The sequence below is a fragment of the Magnolia sinica genome, chromosome 11 (genome assembly GCF_029962835.1).
Source record: "Magnolia sinica isolate HGM2019 chromosome 11, MsV1, whole genome shotgun sequence".
Taxonomy (NCBI): Eukaryota; Viridiplantae; Streptophyta; class Magnoliopsida; order Magnoliales; family Magnoliaceae; genus Magnolia; species Magnolia sinica.
In genome coordinates this window covers 13,348,568-13,367,324 of record NC_080583.1, presented here as the reverse complement: position 1 = coordinate 13,367,324, position 18,757 = coordinate 13,348,568, and the positions used below count along the sequence as shown (strand labels likewise).

The 18,757-nt window shown below is 38.5% G+C and overlaps 1 protein-coding gene across 1 annotated transcript in view; it reads left to right on the top strand.

The window, feature by feature from the left end:
* Positions 1-18,757, top strand: part of LOC131218846 (DEAD-box ATP-dependent RNA helicase 16) — a 35,019-nt gene that overhangs the window by 2,822 nt on the left and 13,440 nt on the right. Inside the window, exons 2-9 of the mRNA XM_058213702.1 lie at positions 52-216; positions 1,340-1,495; positions 4,977-5,066; positions 5,259-5,387; positions 5,854-5,954; positions 11,592-11,706; positions 14,255-14,386; positions 18,386-18,451. Coding sequence (XP_058069685.1) covers positions 58-216; positions 1,340-1,495; positions 4,977-5,066; positions 5,259-5,387; positions 5,854-5,954; positions 11,592-11,706; positions 14,255-14,386; positions 18,386-18,451 — 948 coding nt within the window. The 5' untranslated portion in view covers positions 52-57. The remainder of the gene's footprint in view (positions 1-51; positions 217-1,339; positions 1,496-4,976; positions 5,067-5,258; positions 5,388-5,853; positions 5,955-11,591; positions 11,707-14,254; positions 14,387-18,385; positions 18,452-18,757) is intronic.

Sequence of the window (18,757 nt, the reverse complement as noted above, 5' to 3'; positions counted from 1 at the left end):
GGGTGTGCCTGTTTGGGTGACGTTGGGAAACTGGTTTATGGTTATGTGCAGGTGCCAATGGCTAGTCTTGTGGAGAACATGCCCAATGAGAATGAAGAAGAGGAGGATCTGAGCTTCGAGGAGCTTGGTTTGGATCCCCGCCTAGTTCGTGCCTTGACAAAGAAGGATATCGCAAAACCAACACCCATTCAACATGTGGCTGTTCCGTTGATCTTGGTTAGTTTGATTAACCCCTTTTTTGAAATATTTTGAAACTTAACTGTTGCTTTTTAAAAATGGATACTCTTCTCTGATGTTTATCACTTTTGACTTGGATTTGTATTTTGCTTCTTAAATCCAATTAGTTTGGACACAGCTTTTGATAGTCTTGTTTAATTTAGTGGGCTAGCGCCTGATTTTCTTGTTGTTTGTGGGAGAACACTGCAAAACCCTAGGTAGTACAAAATTTCCTTTCAAGGAGGAATGTGAAGTTCAAACTTCTTGCTTTTTTAGGGTTCTTCCTTCCGAACAAGTCAAAGCTGGCAGGCGCTAGCCCACTAAATTAAACATCTCTGTCCAAAAGTAGCTTAATGCAGTCCTTGCATATGTGGAAACACATTCTTTGTTAGATTTTATGTCAATTAGGCAATGTTTCAAATAATGCCCGTAACGTAATGGTAGCGTTCGCTACATAGCGTCCCAAATAGCGTAAATCCCCTGTAGCGGTTGTAGTGTACATTACAGCTACGTAGCACGTAGCGTCCATAGCGTAAGCTACAATGTATTTTTTTACTATTTTATTTTTTTATAAATTTTTTCATGTTTTCTTTGTTCCTAATGTTGAGGAATGTGACACTTGTATTATACTTGATACTTTTAACGTACGGGATTTTTATTTCTTTTCATAATTGTGACTTGTGGTTTCAATTAGACATTATTAATTAAAGTGGTTTTCTTAGAAAGTTGTTGATGTGATAATTATTTGATTTGGCTTATATATGTGAATTGGCTTTAGATAAATGATAACTAATAACTTTTTTGAACATGCTTATAATTGATAAAATGAATCATCTTTTAAGCATTTATATATATATATATATATATATATATATATATATATATATATAATTTTTTTTTTTCTTCACTATTTATTATATTTGTCCTATTTTTAAATTAAAAAATAGAAGTATCGTATAGCTTACGCTACACGCTATAGAGGGCTGAGCGCTACGCATCACACTACCGCTATTTAAAACACCGTAATTAGGTTTGGCCGTTTGGTCATGTGTTTGTTGGTTAGGATCATTCATTTCATTTGGTTCTAACATGTTCACGCATAAATTTCTCATTATGTTTGTAGGAAGGTAAGGATGTCGTTGCACGGGCAAAGACTGGTTCAGGAAAGACCTATGCATACCTTCTTCCTTTGCTTCAAAAGCTTTTTACTGAGTCTAGTTCTAGAAAGACTGCCCCAAGTGCTTTCATTCTTGTGCCAACCAGAGAGCTGTGCCAGCAGGTATAATATGTTTTTATGTGATTGACTCTGTTTTTTCAGCGATGCCCTGTAGCTTTTTTTCTTTTGGAATCGTATGATGAAATGTTTTGTAAGATTGCTACGTTGAGGAATTTGATTATGTACATTGAGAGACATCACTAGTAAAAAGCAAGATGCAGCTAACGCAACAGTAGATGGTAAGGATTGATTTAGGTTGCTTTTGGATGTAGCCAAATCAATATGGAAAATGCATGCATACCTCGCCTAGGTACCTACTACGTTTACTTTCTTTGATGTGGGGGGATGACTTGTATGAATTCCATGCTATCCATCAGGTACACCACCCCTTGTTTGGCCTTGATCTAAAAAATCAGGCAAAAATCAAGCTAATTTTTTTATTATAAAAAGTTATGAAGATGTATTAGAAACTGAGAAAATGTAAAAGCAAGGAAGAGTTCTCCTGCTGAGATAGCAGGACGAGAGCAAGCTTCCAACAAAACAAAAAAACTGAAAAAGCAACAGAAGAAACAAAAGAAAACAGAAAAGAAAACTGGACAGAATCAACTCCTACGGCTGATTAAGAGCTGAGATGGACTATTCCCCAATTTGCTAAGAGGAGCTGCACTCTTAAGAAGCAAAGATCCGGAGATTTTGAAGTGCCACAGAAACATCTCCCATTTCTTTCTTCCCACACCGACCACCAAACTGCCAGCAAACCCATTCTCCAAGCCATAGTTTTCTGCTAATTCAACACTTAAGTGGGGCTACCCCATAAAATTATACCAAAAACCTCTAAATTCACGTGGTATGATTCACCCATGGTGTGCCGTAAAGGCTGTAAAAGCTGTTACGTAAAGGTAGCAGTGGCAACCATTACACGTTACGGGGTCGTAAAGGCCCTGATGAAAAAAATGACCCGTAAAGGCCGTTACAGCCCCTGTAACGGCTCGTTATGTCCCCTGTAAAGGCCATAATGGCCTCGTAATGGTCCATTATAGGGTTGATACATGACAACAATGGTTGTAATGGACCATTACACCTCGTATCGTAAAGGTAACGATGGTGGCCATTACAACCATTGTGGTCATGTGCGATCGCTTATCAGATGATCGCATATGCGCATATCCATATGCGATTTGGCACATATGCGACTGCATATGTGGCATATGCGAAAATATGCGATCGCATATTGACCAACGGTTGGCACATTATTATTATTATTATTATTATTTGTAAAAAAATAACTTTTTGTCTATAAAAAAGGCTTCCAAACCTCCCCCATTTGCAATATTCTCACTCCGAAACTCTCTTCTTCTCTTACATTTCTTTATTCTAAATGGTCTTAATCTCTCTCTCTCTCTCTCTCCCCTACATTTCCTATCTTGGAAGTTGGAAGAGCAAGATTCAAGCACTTAATGTTTAATTCATTGTTTAATTGATTTTATTTCTCTCAAATATATTTTAAATATGCAAAATTAGTTATCTATTAACTTAGGAAAGTTACCCTTAATTTCTTATATTTTTTTACAATTTATTTTATTTTATTTTATTTTTCCATATATTTTTTATTTTTTTAAATAAAAATAATAATAAATAAAAATATGCGTTCGCACATGATTGCATATGCACATGCATATGCGATCACACATGATTGAATATGCAATTCGACAACATTGGTTACATCCACTTTTACCATTATGGAATACCCACCTGAGTTTTGGAATACTCTAATTTTTGCGTAATTCTTTCATCATTATGGGGCACATAAGATGAATGGATTGGATAGCCTATAAACACCACGGTTAGCCCTACACAACTAATGGTAGCCGTCCCATCCCAACTGTTTCCTATGGTGTGGCCCAATTGAGTGTTGGATTATCATGTTTTTTGGGTTCCTTGGTGAATGTGAGGCAGTGTACCTGATGGACGGGGTGGATTTTATGAAAGTTCCATCTGCGTGGCTCTCCATTAGTGAAAGAAACCTAGCACAATACGCCAGCGCTGTTCACTTGACATCCGAACCAATGTCTTGGAGGAACAGGCAACCATATGCTCCAATGTGCGTTTGGCGGTCCAGCCAGAAAAAAAGGGAACAACATCACATGGGCTTCCTTTTTTGCCATCATTTCTGTCCAAATTGTTATTTGAAACATTCCTGGTCTGACCTAAACCTACCCAATGTCGATTAATGGCAGAAAAGAATCCTACTTCGCCTGAAAAAGTTGAGACTTCCAAATGCAGCCTTAAGATTTTTTTTTCCTGATTGGCAAAAATAGAAAATTTTGTTGTTATTTTTTCTGATAGGTAACAACATAAAATTTATTAAGAAGGGATGCACAAGTCCATGAAGACAATGGGTATGAGTCACCACAGAATGCTCAAGTCTGGAAACTCATTCAGCTAGGGAGTAGGGACTAAGAATTGTAGTTGGCCTCCATTGGAACATGGAAATGAGTGAACCTTACAAAAGCCAATCAAGCCATTGTGGCCTGGAGCGATCTTCTTGGATATCACTCTCAAGACCAGGCTTCAAATACTAAAAGATGTTACTAGTATTGAAGATAAAAATTAGGAACCGGAAGTTACAATAAGTTGGCTCAAAATTTTATGCATTTTCTTGTGAGGGTTTCCATTGTGAGCTGGTCTGATAAGGGCAGTCTCTCTATTGATATCTATCTTTTCAGTGTTAAGAGAATGTCCTTGTTTTTTACCTGATTATTTAATTAAAAACAAAGCATTACAATGGTCCTTGCTCAATGGGCTTGTCTGGCATTGCATGCTCTAGTCATAGACTGTTCACACTTTCCCCTTCGTGGGTAGATCACAATAGTTGTGCTTATGTGGCGCCTGATCTGACCATGTTGGCATGTGAGTTGCGTTGGTAATCATACATCGGTAAATTCCTTGCTATTTTGAGCAGCCAACTATCTGAGCATGACCGTTTTCATGCGTTTGGTGTTTTTCACTTAGCTGTTTGCCTGGCAACTGCACCTGCTCCATGGCCATACATTGGTTGGTTGCCCCATGGGGCGGGCATGTAGTAGTAGTTGGGCTGGGGTCAATATTGTGCAGGACTGTGTTGGCATGTGACTGTTCTCAATGCGAGCACCTGCCTCAGTGGTTCCAAGAACCTGGGTTAAAGAGGGAGGTTGATGTATGGTGGGCAGATGATCACAAAGCTTTTGCCAACCTACTATTTAAGAGCCATGCTCAGATTGTTGGGAGAAAGGGTAAGATGATTGTGATGTGCATTACCATCTTGATATTGTTGGCACTGGTGAAAATAACGAGAACCTGTTATTTGGTTATGATTCTTGCCATTTACTCAATCACTATGTTACTGAACTCCATGTTGTATTTTGGGCAAGTCACTATTTTGTTTAAAGTAACGGCGAGTATTCAAAATGAGTCCCTCATTGTTACAGTTTGTGTTTTTCTTATATTTATAGCTTTGTGACACACACACGTCTTCCCTGAAGTAGCTGACATTACACCTTTTCAGGTTTATTCAGAAGCTTTATCGCTCCTTGAACTCTGTAGAGTTCGACTGAAAGTCGTACAGTTAACGAGCAACATGCCTCTATCTGATATGGTAGGTTGTTTCTCTTCGACTTTTTTAATCCGGGGATGCTTCAATGAAGAGTTATCTTTCAGTCAATGCAACTAGATAGTCTTTGCGATATTACTACATGGACTGGTTTGCTTTCATAGTTATTGGAAATCTGAGATACTATAGTGATGTGTTCTATATACTTGGTTGGCTGATACATTAGTATTTTTGCAGAGGGCTGTGCTGTCAGGGCCTCCTGATATACTAGTCTCAACACCGGCTTGCATTTCAACATGCATTTCAAAAGATGCCCTCCAAACAACATCCCTTCAGGATTCACTTTCAATTCTAGTTCTGGATGAGGTGTAGTTTTAACTGTTACCTATTATGGTCTTTTAGTTCTTTACTTTCTTGTTGTTTATAGCCTGTGAGTTTGTTGAGTTTGTTATAACTTAGATAAAACTGACCAAAAAGCATTTGCTTGCTATGAGACTCCAAACTAGGAAACATAGTGGTTATTTCTTCCTTATAAAACATGTATTCTATGTGCCAAATATCTGGACTAAAAAGAAAAGAAAGAACGAGTTATGGCTCTGGCTATCGTGCTGTGATTTTTGCCACAATAGGAATTGTTTGTAGTTCTGATTCTGCTCTCTATATTTATCTTTTTCATCTGAATGCATTTCAGATTGTATTGGATGGTATCAAGGTTTTATTGATGTTAAGTTTTACCTATTTGTCTCCTCTCTTATTCAACCGTGGAATGTGGGTTTTTTTGTGTGTCTGGTTTCTTTTGCAAGAATAATACTTGATTTATATTTGATTCCAGGCAGATCTTCTTTTGTCATATGGCTATGAAGACGACTTAAAAGCCCTTATCCCACATGTCCCTCGACGCTGTCAATGCCTTCTCATGTCTGCTACTTCAAGGTATGGTATCTTAATTCTTTATGTACTGGATTTGAAAGTTCATTCCTTTTCATTCATGACTTACTGCTACCAGCTTTCAAAGTTCATATCTATGTTCTTGTACTAAAAAAAAGTTCTCGGACTACTTTAATGGCTGTCAATATCAATAGCCATAAATGGTCATGTAGAAGAAATCAATTATACCTATTTACCAGCTCTAAACATTTCTGCTCTTCTGAGGTGTCTGTTTTACTCTGAATTTTTCCTAAGCTTGGTTTATGTTACAAATTGACCAAGGTTTAGCTGGATATGTTCGTAAAGTAACAGACAAAAGCAAACTGTTAATCTCCTTGTTACAGTTGGTTGTTCTAATTAATTTGCCACCGGATATGCATATGCAAATCGAGGAGTCTGGTGCATCACCTGTCATGCTGCACAGATGGCCAAGGGACTAATAGGCCTCTACCAAGCCTCACAGATTTTAATATTTTAATATTCATTATTAGCCACAGTAATTGTATGATCCTTGGCCTGAGGAAGTGTATATGATGGACAGTGTAGATTTGTTTACAAGTGCGGGCATGGTCCGGTGATCCAGCCTGTTGATCTGATGGGCCACACCTTGGATGGAATGTGCTCCAACCAATTCTCTGCTAAAAGATCCTAGACATGCAGTTTTTTATTCTTTTATCTGTTGAATGTGAATCTTTTCAGTATTTTGTTCTTATTATCTATTTGCAAGCAATCAATCAGTTAGAATCATTCCACTTGGGATAATTTTAGGGCATGGGCCATAGTGGGATGGCTTATCAGATCAACACTATGGATCATCGTACCATGTCCCCCACTCGAATGGACTGAAGGCCACATTAATTTTGTCAGGCAGAGGATCCTATATTCATCTGTTATCTACCCCTTAGGATTTTGCATGCTTGATCTTGTTTGATGCCTTTGCCTGGCAGTTTTGCCAAAGGCTGATCAATGATTTGGTGTTTTTTTGCCCTTTCTTCACGACATTCCCTTGTCCACATAATCCATTATTGAGCTGTGCCATCCATGGTATGCCATAACGGTTGTTACGGGGCCATAAAGGCCGTCATGTAAAGGTAACAGTGGCAACCATTACACATTACGGGGTCGTAACGACTGTTATGGAAAAAATGACCTGTAACTGCTGTTATGGCTCCCGAAACAGCCCGTTACGCCCCTTGTAAAGGCCGTAATGGCCTCATAATTGTCCGTTATGGTGCAAATACAGGTTTTTCAGGTTTTTTTTTTCTTTTTCCCCCAATAAAAAAGAGACCGTAATGGCTGTTACGGGAGTCTTAACTGTCGTTATGGCCCGTATTGTAAAGGTGGTGGTGGTGGCCGTTACAGCCACTGTTACCATTACAGAATACCTTGGTTGCAGCCAGTTCATATTCATCAACCATACAGTTCCCATATGGACTATCCATGCTATATGATCTGTTTCAATCCCGTTCTTAGCAACCCATGTAGAGTTTGATGGGCCTGTCCCTTTCTTGAACTTTTTTTTTTTTTAATGGAGAAGAGTATATATATATATATATATATGAGTAATGCTCACACACAACTAGTTGGACCGTCCAACTAGTTTGATTAATTAATGCTAATCAATGCTTAGAAAGAGAGACGGTTGTTTCTCGGTGGCTTTTACTAGGCTCCTATTAAAAAAAGATCAAAAGTCATGGGACCTGCCATGGTGTTAATGTGAAATTTTCTCAGATCATCATGTGTGTCACCTCATGTTAGACCTTGGGTCCAAAAATTAGCCCCATCCATTATTCAAGTGGACCACATAATTGAAAATAGTGTAAAAAAAAAATCTCACCATTCAAAATGATTCCCTTGATGGGGCCTATTTGAATCATATGTAAGCATGATTTTTTGGTACGACACATGGCTTTTGGTGTGGCCTCTAACGGTTGGAGTGGATTTCACATAACGATAAATGTGGGCCCTATAAAAATTAAGGGTGCACGTCTTTGCATCTACTGATCTATTTGTGTGGCCTACTTGAATCAAATATCGGCTTGATATTTTGACACTTTAACTAGAATGAGATTACAAATATGATGGTCGGAGGGGATCTTATATATACATCACACAGTGGGCCTTATAAAAAATCAATGTTCGCCTCCCTCTCCCGCTGTTGGCTCCGAGATAAGGGCACTCCTCGCTCATCATTCCGAGAAAAAAAACAACACCCACGAAAATAGGTGTGGCATGGTCCTCACGCAATACGGTGCATCCTTCACCGTGGGGTCACCTTAGTATATGTATTGTATATCCATGTCATTGGTCCGTATCTTCAGGTCATGTTACAACAAGATTCCAAAAAGTGAGAAGATAAAATTCTCAAGACTACCAAACGATAAGAAATATTTGATATTGAACATTTATCATTAAAAACTTCCAATGGCCCACTTAAGTGTTTATTTTCCACTTGACATATTGATAAAGTTATGAAAACCTAGATTATGGGAAAGTGAAAAAATAAAAAAATAAAATTTTCTTGATCCAAAAATTTTGTGGTTTACAAAATGTTTCTAATGGCTAATCACCATTGTTTCCTATGGTGTGGTCCACCTGAGACTTATATCCATTTCATTTTTTGAATAGTGTTTTAAAATGAACTAAAAATATGGTTGGATTGCAGGGATATATAATACATACATCAAAAGTGACCCCCACGGTAAGGGATACACCCTGTTATGCTCGGACAGGGTTGCACCTAATCCACTCCATGTGGGGTTGGAAGTTCCAGCGTTGTAAAGATGGAGAGCGGATTGGCTACTGACCCTGCCACCAATGGCTAGTGGTCGGTGCTCTATGGGCCTCACCATGATGTATTTGTTTCATCCATGTTATTCATCTGTTTTTCTATATCATTTTATGGTATGATACCAAAAAAGAGGTATATTCCAATTTCCAGTGGACCATATCACAGGAAATAGTGTTGATTGAAAGTCCACCTTTAAATACTTCGTAGGGGCCATAAAAGTTTTGGATCAAGCTGATCTCTGTTTTTTCCCTACACCTAGGTTTGCATGACATAATCAACAGATTGGATGTCAAATAAATAGGACAGTGGGCCTTAGGAGGATTTTAATGGTGTGTATTCAATCACTACTATTTTCTTGTGGTGTGGTTGACCTGAGATTTATATTCCCCTAAGTTTTGGGATCAAGGCCTAAAATGATCTATAAAAATGGATGGACGGCATGGATAAAACAAATACTTCATAGTGGGGCACACGGAGCACCGACCATTGGCAGCGACTCTCGCTAGCGAAACCACGTCCGTAAAGATAATGAAAGAAGGAGAGTAGTGCATTAAATGAGGTGAGAGATACGGAGAATGGTTGTTTCTAAATAAAGTGGGATGATTAAATAAGTTGTGCATGTGTGATATATTGGAGCGATGCCCCACATGTCTAAAAAATCTAGTTCGTTCATTAGATTGGGTCCCATGTAAGCATATTAAGGATTTTTTTTTTTAAAAATCAATAATATAATATTCATTTACAAGAAAAGCGAGTTGCTAAAAATCCATTCCAACAATATAAATTCCACTTATATGTGTGGTTCCAATGATGAGAATTATTTACTAATTTTTAGTACATAAAATTTTATTGGTGGGCCCTATTTGATAAACGAACTGGATCTATGACATGTAACTGCCATTATACTTATGCAAGACTCGATGTCACATATCTTCATATGTAGTGCATTACATGTGTATAGAAAGATGATTTTTTTTTTTTTTTTTGTCATTTAATGCACAGCTAGTTAGACCAATTTGAACGGTCCAACTAGTTGTGTGTGAGCATCTCTCTCTCTCTCTCTCTCTATATATATATATATAAAAGGAGGAACAAAAACATACAAAGAAAGGATAGTTGAGGAGCTGAGGTAGCCCCTTCGCTACTTCCCTAGAAAAAGAAAATTACAGTTTTTCAATTTGTCAACAGCACTAGCCCACTCAACTATGAAGTAGATTACCCTATTCACAGTGCCCTCTAAATATTTTGCCATGTCATTAAAGCATCTCCCATTTCTCTCTTCCCACACAGCCCACCAAACTGCCAAAAGGGACATTTTCCACAGCTTTGACCTGTAATTACCAAAACAAATACCATGCCAAGCCTGCTGCAACTCACAAACAGATTGAGGAAAGGACCATTGAATGTTGAAACGACGCAGAATATCAGTCCATATCCGATATGTGAATGGGCAGTGGATAAAGAGATGATCCACTGTTTCTTCATGTTCCATGCAACACAGACAAATATTTGTAATGAACATTCCCCTCTTCCTTAAATTGTCCCTTTCTTGAACTTTCCACTTGGTGATCTACACACATGACCGATCAACTATTTGATTTTTGAGCCCCGTAGCGTAGTCTTGTCCATCTAACCCATCACCAGAGCTCCATCCCTGGTCCATATGCAGTTACTTTATTGCAATTTTTCATTGCATTTCATCACCAGTTCTGATTCGAGGATATCTGTTACCTATCCAGTATTCCGAGAAGCAATACTGGGAGTGGTCTGACATAAGTTTGAAGTGTAAACTTCTTTTTTCAAAGTGTAAACTTCACGGCACGGTTTTAGGAAAAAATTGTAAAAAAATTAAACCTGGAAAAAAGGACATCATGGTAACATGCTAATGCATATGGATTTCATTGTATTCATGGCATTTTCTTGAGCAAAGGCATGAGCAAGCATGTGTTAGCAATGAATCAAAGAACATGCATGATAGATATGTACTCCTTGTGGTAGTAAATGGACTAATAATAACCGTGCATAAATCATATGTGTGAAATTTAAAATGATGTGTTTGTCAAAATACCAAGTGTAGTAATAACAATAACAACAAAAGAAATCCATTGAGTCTTCCATCCAACATTCTCTAAGTGATAGTGCTTTAAAGCCTTGGGGCTTGCTTGGACATGGGTACATCTGAACAATAGGATATGATAGCCCTATCCATTTCTTTTTGGACGGAATACAAATGTGTTTGAAAATTCCGTGCTTTTAGCATTGTCTTGCTTCCCGCTACTGACATTTTGGATGAGCCAAATGCATGCAATTTGTGTTTCCAAATCCTTTTGGCAGAAAAATCCAAAGAATTCAGAATTGTCTCCCTGTGCAAACAGGAACTTTCTCTCTTGTTAGAGAATGGGTAAAGCTTGAAAGAAGATAAAACAACATAAACTAGACCAAATGACTCAAGTTACTGAATCTCATTGAGATCAAAGACAACAAGGCTATGTCTTTGCCATCCCATTCCTTTCTCCTGCTGGAGGGTGCATATCTTCCACGTTATAGCCAATCTCCTCAATAGTGCATTTCAAGGAGTTTTGGTGGCGGAAAGCGAGTGGCAGCAAAAATCACAGTATAAGCTATTTTAGGACTTGAAGCATCTAGGATCATAAGTTTCCAAAGTACGAGCGGCACCTTAGTCATTGCCTCTCATGAATAAAATGCCTTGCTGCATATTGGTATTGCAGTCTTTACACATGGTTTACTCATGAAATGTTATTTTGAATTGTTTTATTTCATTTCTTTCTTGCCAGCGCTTGTATAGTCTGGCCAATGTCAATTATTTTTGTCTTTTCTTTCATGGTGGGCAGTGCTGATGTTGAGAAATTGAAGAAGCTTGTGCTGCACAATCCATACATTTTGACTCTACCAGAAGTAGGCAATGTCAAGGATGAGATTATCCCAAAAAGCGTTCAACAATTTTGGGTAAGAATTGTTACCTGTGGTATAAATACTGAAGTGAAGAAAAAAAATTTGACATTGTTTTGTAAGTTGCTCATTGTGGGGATGAGATGGCTAACCTTCCATAGCAATTTTCTTAATGGTTAATATCGTCCCATAAAGTAATGGTGTCTGCTTTTTTTTTTTTTTTTTTTGAAAGATAAGTAATAGTGCCCAGATGCCTTCTCTCTCTTATGCCAACCCACCAATGTTTTTGTATAGTTCCATATTGAGATATTGTCACGTGTTTATAGGATGATTTTCATACAAATGAGAATAGCATTTTTTTTTCCTTGAAGGGTTGTGCAAGTCATCAAATGAGAGTCCATCGTGACATAGCTATTTTTGGCCCTTATGATTCCAGTAAAATTTTATGCAAAGCAGGCAATGCTCCAGATCAAGTTTCAATGTTGGAATAGATGATCTGAAGGATGTAGATATCGTGACATAGCTGGAAGGAGCACTCTGGATTCTCTCTTCTTCTTTTTTTTTTTTTTCATGAACTGAACCTTCATTGTTCTGTATATTTAAATGTTGAAGCTTCAAATGTGGGCCATTTGGATCTCACAATTGAGTCAGTTAATGAAAGCTCAAGTTCATAGTCTTCTTTTGGTGTCTTTATCTTTGTAAACCATGGGGCTCAGTTTCAGTCATCTACTGTTGGGGTTTAGGCGAGCGGCTAGCATTGTGGGTTTGCTCCCTATAGGCGTGGGTTCAACTCCCCTCGCCGGCATTACCCGATGCACGTGGTTGCGGGTGATTGCATGCATCCGCAGGGAATAATCTCACCTCACAATGGGGCAGGGACACCTTGTGCTGTAAAAATAAAAAATAAAAAAATAAAAAATTCAATATTTACTAAGTCCAGATCCCCAGACAAGGCTAATTTGACAACGATGTGTTGTTCCTTCGCCCCTAGACAAGGCTAATATGACAACGAATCAAAGTCAAAGTGGAATGGACCATTTTGGGGAAAATTGGGGAGGGGTTAAACAATCATCTCTCTCTCTCTCTCTCTCTCTCTCTCTCTCTCTCTCTCTCTCTCTCTCTCTCTCTTCCATCTTTTTGTTGTAATTCAATGGAATGGGCCGTGATCCACCAAATTGTGTTTGATTTGTGTTCGATTAGGTCCTAATTTGTTGACTTTCAGTAGGTCATGTGGATAGATAATATTTATAAAAAAAAACAGTATGATTCACCATTAAATATGTTTAAAACACAAAGAAGTGATGCATTCTGGTTTCTTACATATTTCTTAATTTTTGGATACATATTTTTGGCAGAAGGAAATTTCGGCTGATACTGTCCCAATATGGCCTGATACGACTCGCAAACTGTCATTTTTGGGCCTGTCTGATATGCCCCCTAATAACGATATTTAAACCTTGCCAAGCTACCACAAGTAAATATACTACTGCAATGTTGTCGCCCAAAACTTTTTCCAAGGACTCGATACCATGCCCAACACACTACAGCTATGACCTCAGCACACCATCATGCCACCTTCAACCACTACAACCATGGTGCTGCTACCACAACATTTGACAGTTACCATACCACTCGCCTGCATATTGTTCCAAGTGTACCACTTCCAGTGTAGCATCACCAGCATGACTTTCACCGGACATGATGATACCATCGCATTACTTAAACAGGCACAAAGAAAGCAACATGACCATAGCATCAATGCAACCCAAACGCCACAACAAAATTTCCATAATTCCCACTCCCAGAAATTTGTTAATTGTTCATACTTGAAAGTTTTCTCATTTTTTATCTTGTTCATCTTCTTTTTCAACATATGATATTTGACATGAGAATATTGGAAGTATGCCTGGGTTTTCAATTTGTACAAGTAATTGCCATGGTTCACTAATCAAAACCATTATTATGATGGGCCCTAATATGGATCACCCATGAACCAAACTTCCCTTGATGGGAACATCTGGCAATCTAGCCGTTAGCTATTTTTGGTTGATGGTGGATGGTTGCTGCATTTCCTTTTTTAACCATCAAGTTTCTGATCACCAATTGAAGGGCTAGAATGTTCCCACCGTGGATTTTTTGGAGCATCGGGAATGTAATGTGAGGCCCATCACTTCAGCAATTTGGAACATTCCTGTGCAAACTGCAGACTGCATACCTTTAGATATTCTTGGGCCCAGCATTGTGTAATACCTCATTTTAGTCATTTGCCCTTGTTGAGGTGACTTCTTTTGAAATATCTCATTTCAGTGAGTGATGAGTCACCTCACTCAAGGTCTCCTTCAAAGTCGTCTGCCACTTTCTGCGGCTTTTTAGTTTTTATTTTCTTGATAAATATATTCCATAACCTTTTTCAGCAACATTTTCAGAAAAACCTTGAACTTTACGTGACTTCCTTGCACTGTTATTGCTTGTACAAATCTGCTGATGCTTGCCACTGTGCCCATATGTGTTAAGTTTCATGCCTTCTTTTGCTCAGTAGTCAGTCAGTCTCAGATTAACTGATGTTACACTTGTCACAATCATTGGATCTCTGTCTTTTCCTCAGATTTCATGCAGTGCTCGTGATAAGCAACTTTACATCCTTGCTCTTTTGAAATTGGAACTAATTCAGAAGAAAGTGCTAATATTTGTCAATACTATTGACATGGGTTTCAGATTGAAACTCTTTCTGGAACAGGTATGCATGTTCATTGTGCTCACACACATTTATTTTATACGTTTCATTTCTTGGCATTCTTTCTAATGTTATGTGGAATAAGTTAGAGGAAGAAACAATACTTACGATCCATGTCATGATCCTTAATTCTTGCAATTTACATTTCTAACTTGCAAAAGTTATATGCACACCGCAGCTACTGGTGGTGGTACCTCCGCCCATGTGGGTTCGGCCTCAGTAGCCACCTTTGCTTATGGTAAATCTGTATCCGCTGATGTCTCCCCAGATATGTCATCGTGTTTACTCCATCAAATTGCTTTGATTTGAATTATCTGGAGGATACCTTATATATATAAAAAAGATGTACAATCAAACCTATTTCTTGATTCAATCGAAGTCCAAAGAAGTTAACGTGTACCTAACAACGAAAGATATGTAAAAAAGTGGGTCCAATTACGGCCATTCCTCATATATATATATATATATATATATATATAAAATATTCTTCAGGATGAGGTCATGGCTTTCTTCAATGAATTTCACGAAAGAGGAAGACTTTCAAAAAATATTGGGGTAACCTTTATCAAGCTGATTCCAAAGTTTCTTGGGGCTTCAAAGTTCAGGGAATTTAGACCAATAAGTCTAATTGGTAGTACGTATAAGATTTTGGCGAAGGTCCTTGCAAACAGAATGCAGAAAGTGATTGGCTCTATCATCGCTCCTAATCAATGCGCCTTCATTCCGGGTAGACAGATTATCGACGGAGCTCTTATTGCTAACGAACGTCTCCACTTCTGTTATCGGTCAAAGAAGAAATTCGTTTTCTGCAATCTCGACATGGAGAAGGCTTATGATCACGTTGAATGGGATTTCCTTCTTTATCTAATGAAACGCATGGGGTTTGGTGAGAAATGGAAGAGCTGGATAAATGATTGCATCAGTTCGGCTCGTTTTTCAATCCTGTTGAATGGTTCGCCGAAAGGATTCTTCAATAGCTCCCGTGGGCTCAAACAAGGGGACCCTCTTTCCCCCCTCCTCTTTCTAATCATTGGCGAGGCTTTATCTGCGATGCTTCTTAAAGGCCAAAGGGAGGGCATCATCAGGGGCATTGAAATGAAAGGATTGTAGGAACCGATTACTCATGTGCAGTTCACAGATGACATCCTTATTTTCTCTGAAGCGCGCACAAATTTGGTTGCTAATTTGAGAACAGTTATCAGGTGTTTTGAAGCAGTAGCGGGATTGAAGATAAATATGTCCAAATCCAAATTATATGGGATTAATCTGGATACCCAGGAAATCAGCGACTTAGCAGAATTAATGGGATGTTCTTCAGGGTCCTTCCCGACTTCTTTCCTTGGCCTCCCTTTATGTCTTGGGGTGCCCAAAAAACACCAATGGGACAAAGTTATTCACAGATTTCATCAACACCTGTCTGGGTGGAAAGGGCGTTATCTTTCAATTGGGGGTCGTCTAACGTTGATTAAAGCAGCTCTTTCTAATCTTCCTACTTACTTCATGTCCCTGTTTCGCTGCCCTGCCAAAGTTCTCAACAATATTGACTCTTTGCGCCGCAAGTTTCTATAGAGGGGCAACGATGAAAAGAATAAATTCAATCTTATGAACTGGAAGCAAGTCTGCAAGCAGATTAAAGACGGAGGAACTGGTATAAAAGATTTGAAGCTGATGAATCGGGCTCTTTTAGGGAAATGGATTTGGAGACTCGGCACTTAAAAGGACTGTCTGTGGAATAAGATTATTAAAGCTAAATATGGGAGCTCTGAAGGGGGGTGGTGGACGAGCAAGTCCTCTCTATATAGGGCTTCAGCTTTATGGAAAGGAATTTGCCAAATGAAAGAAGAAATGATCCAAAGGATTGGATTTGAAATTGGAAAGGGAGACATTATTCGATTTTGGCTGGACATCTGGATCGGCGAGATTCCTCTGAAAGACAGATTTCCCACCATATTCCGGTTAGCAGCTAATCGAAACAGTTTCATAGCTGAGAACTACTCAATTCAAGCAAACAAGGTGTCATGGAACATACAATGCAGACGAAATCTGCAGGATTGGGAGGTTACTGATTTTATGAATCTGATGGATTACTTACAGCCTGCTCTTCCTAATCAGGAACGTAATGATAACCTCATCTGGAAGGTGGACAAGTCGTCAGTCTTCTCTGTCAGATCGTTCTTCAAACAACTCTCGACTCCCAACAGTGTCTCTTCTCATCAGAGCCCTCACTTCATCTGGAAGTATGCAGTTCCTCCCAAGTTCCATGTGTTCGGGTGGCTGGCGGGGAATAGTAGAATTCTCACTTTGGATAACCTTAGAAAAAAAGGAATGATACTTCCTAATGTCTGCGTTTGCTGTTTGTCCGCTGAAGAAACTGTAGATCATTTGCTGATCCACTATCCATTTGCCTACTCGATTTGGACAGTGATTCTCTCTTCTTTCAAGATCAAATGGTGCTTTCCCAGAGATGTGGACACGCTTCTCAAGGCTTGGCACGGTGTTAGAATGAACAAATCAAAATCTCGGATCTGGCGCATGGCAATTTTGGCAACTTGGTGGGCCGTTTGGACAGAAAGAAACAATTGTTGTTGTCGAAATGAATCGAAGCCCCCACACTTAGTTTCGACTTTTGTGAAGTGTTTGATCGCTGAATGGGCATCCCATACAGATGGTTTCAATGTAGATCTTGCCTTTCTAAAGGATTAACTGGTTCTGCTATCTCAGCAGGCCTTTTCTTTTGTTTTTCTTTTTTTCCTCCTTTAATACAAGTTATCTTTCAAATATATATATATATATATATATATCTTAGGCTGTTATTGTTCTCTTAGCTGAGGATAATTGTTGTTCAGCGCCTTCGGGTTTCTCTAAGGGTACCTACCTCTGGTCATTACGAGGCAAATGTGTTGTTCACATGCCCACATGATTCTCTGTTCAACTCTATTATTTTAAACTCATTGCAAATATTCCGTGGAATCATGGAAAAGCCCTGAATGGAAGTGTTCTCAAGCATTGTTCGATCTGGGGTTTATGTGGATGATTTTTGGCTCTCCAGTGAATAGGAAGTGAGAAATAGAAGTTTCGGCAACAAACATGCGCGCACATACACACACACACACAAAAAGACAAAAGAGAAAAAGAAAAAAGAAAGAAAGAAAGAAAATTACTCCGAGATCCTGGGATTCTGAAATCTTCTAATATGGTTACTCTTTTCAATAAGAGTGGGTGATCTTGGCATCTTGTTGCCCGTGACATGTTTTTGTTTTATAGGAAGAAACAGGTTGAATCATTTCATTTGATCCTATAAGGTTATCTGTGGCTGATGTGACATTCTTTCTGTGAATTTCATTTGCATGGCTCTTTTAAGCCATAAGTTTCTGAGTCACTCATAAATTTAAATTTTGTAGAAATAGGGAGCAAGAAGAGGAGATAATGTGCATTTCTCTTCCTCTAGAATCCTTTATTTATAATCCCCTGATTACGAAGATAATCTTCTATTTACAAAGAGAGTTACCAAAACAAATCAAATAACCAAAAGATATCTAAAAGATAATTAAAAGATAATAACTAAGAGATATACATCGACTTGGTATTCATCTGGATGACACAAACCTGTGTACACCATCATTATGGTGCCCTGTCCATACACACACAGCCATTTACTCTAACAATTCTTTAATAAGATCATCGATTACAGTTAGACACATGGAATTTACCAAAGCTTCAATTTTGGATGACAGGGTATGTCTGAAATGGTCACCAAGTAAAATGGGAAGTGCCATTTATTGTTGTGCAATTAATGTAGGATTGGGTGTTCAAAGACGTACTCTATTTTCATTTGTCTGCAAAAGCCACTTGCCAATGAAAGATTAGTGGTTGTTTGCTTATGAGAGAAACAATCTGCACATTTTATTTTTTTTTGACTGGGACATCATCAACTTGTCCTTGCATTGGAATCTTTGTTATTTACTGTTATGATAATTGAGTAGGCTCTGCTGTCTGTGGCAGTTCGGGATCAGATCTGCTGTTTTAAATGCTGAGTTGCCACAAAATTCACGTCTCCATATCCTTGAGGTAATATTATCTCTGGACTCCTTCCATTCCATTTGTTTGGTTATGTATGCATAAGGACTTTCCTTTTTGGTTTCTCTTATGTGAAACTTGCACAAAAAGGTTTTGTGGTTTCTATATCTGATAGAATTTCAAGGCTGTCAATTTTTCTTAAACATGCTCGAGACATTTTAGGAGGATAACAGGAAATCCTCTTGATTCTTATGTTGTTCGTACTTATTTATCAAAGAGTTTCAGGTCTCTTCTCTTGGCTCAGTGGTAGACACTGTTTGTCTCATATCTGAGGTCAAGGGTTTGAGAACCTACGCG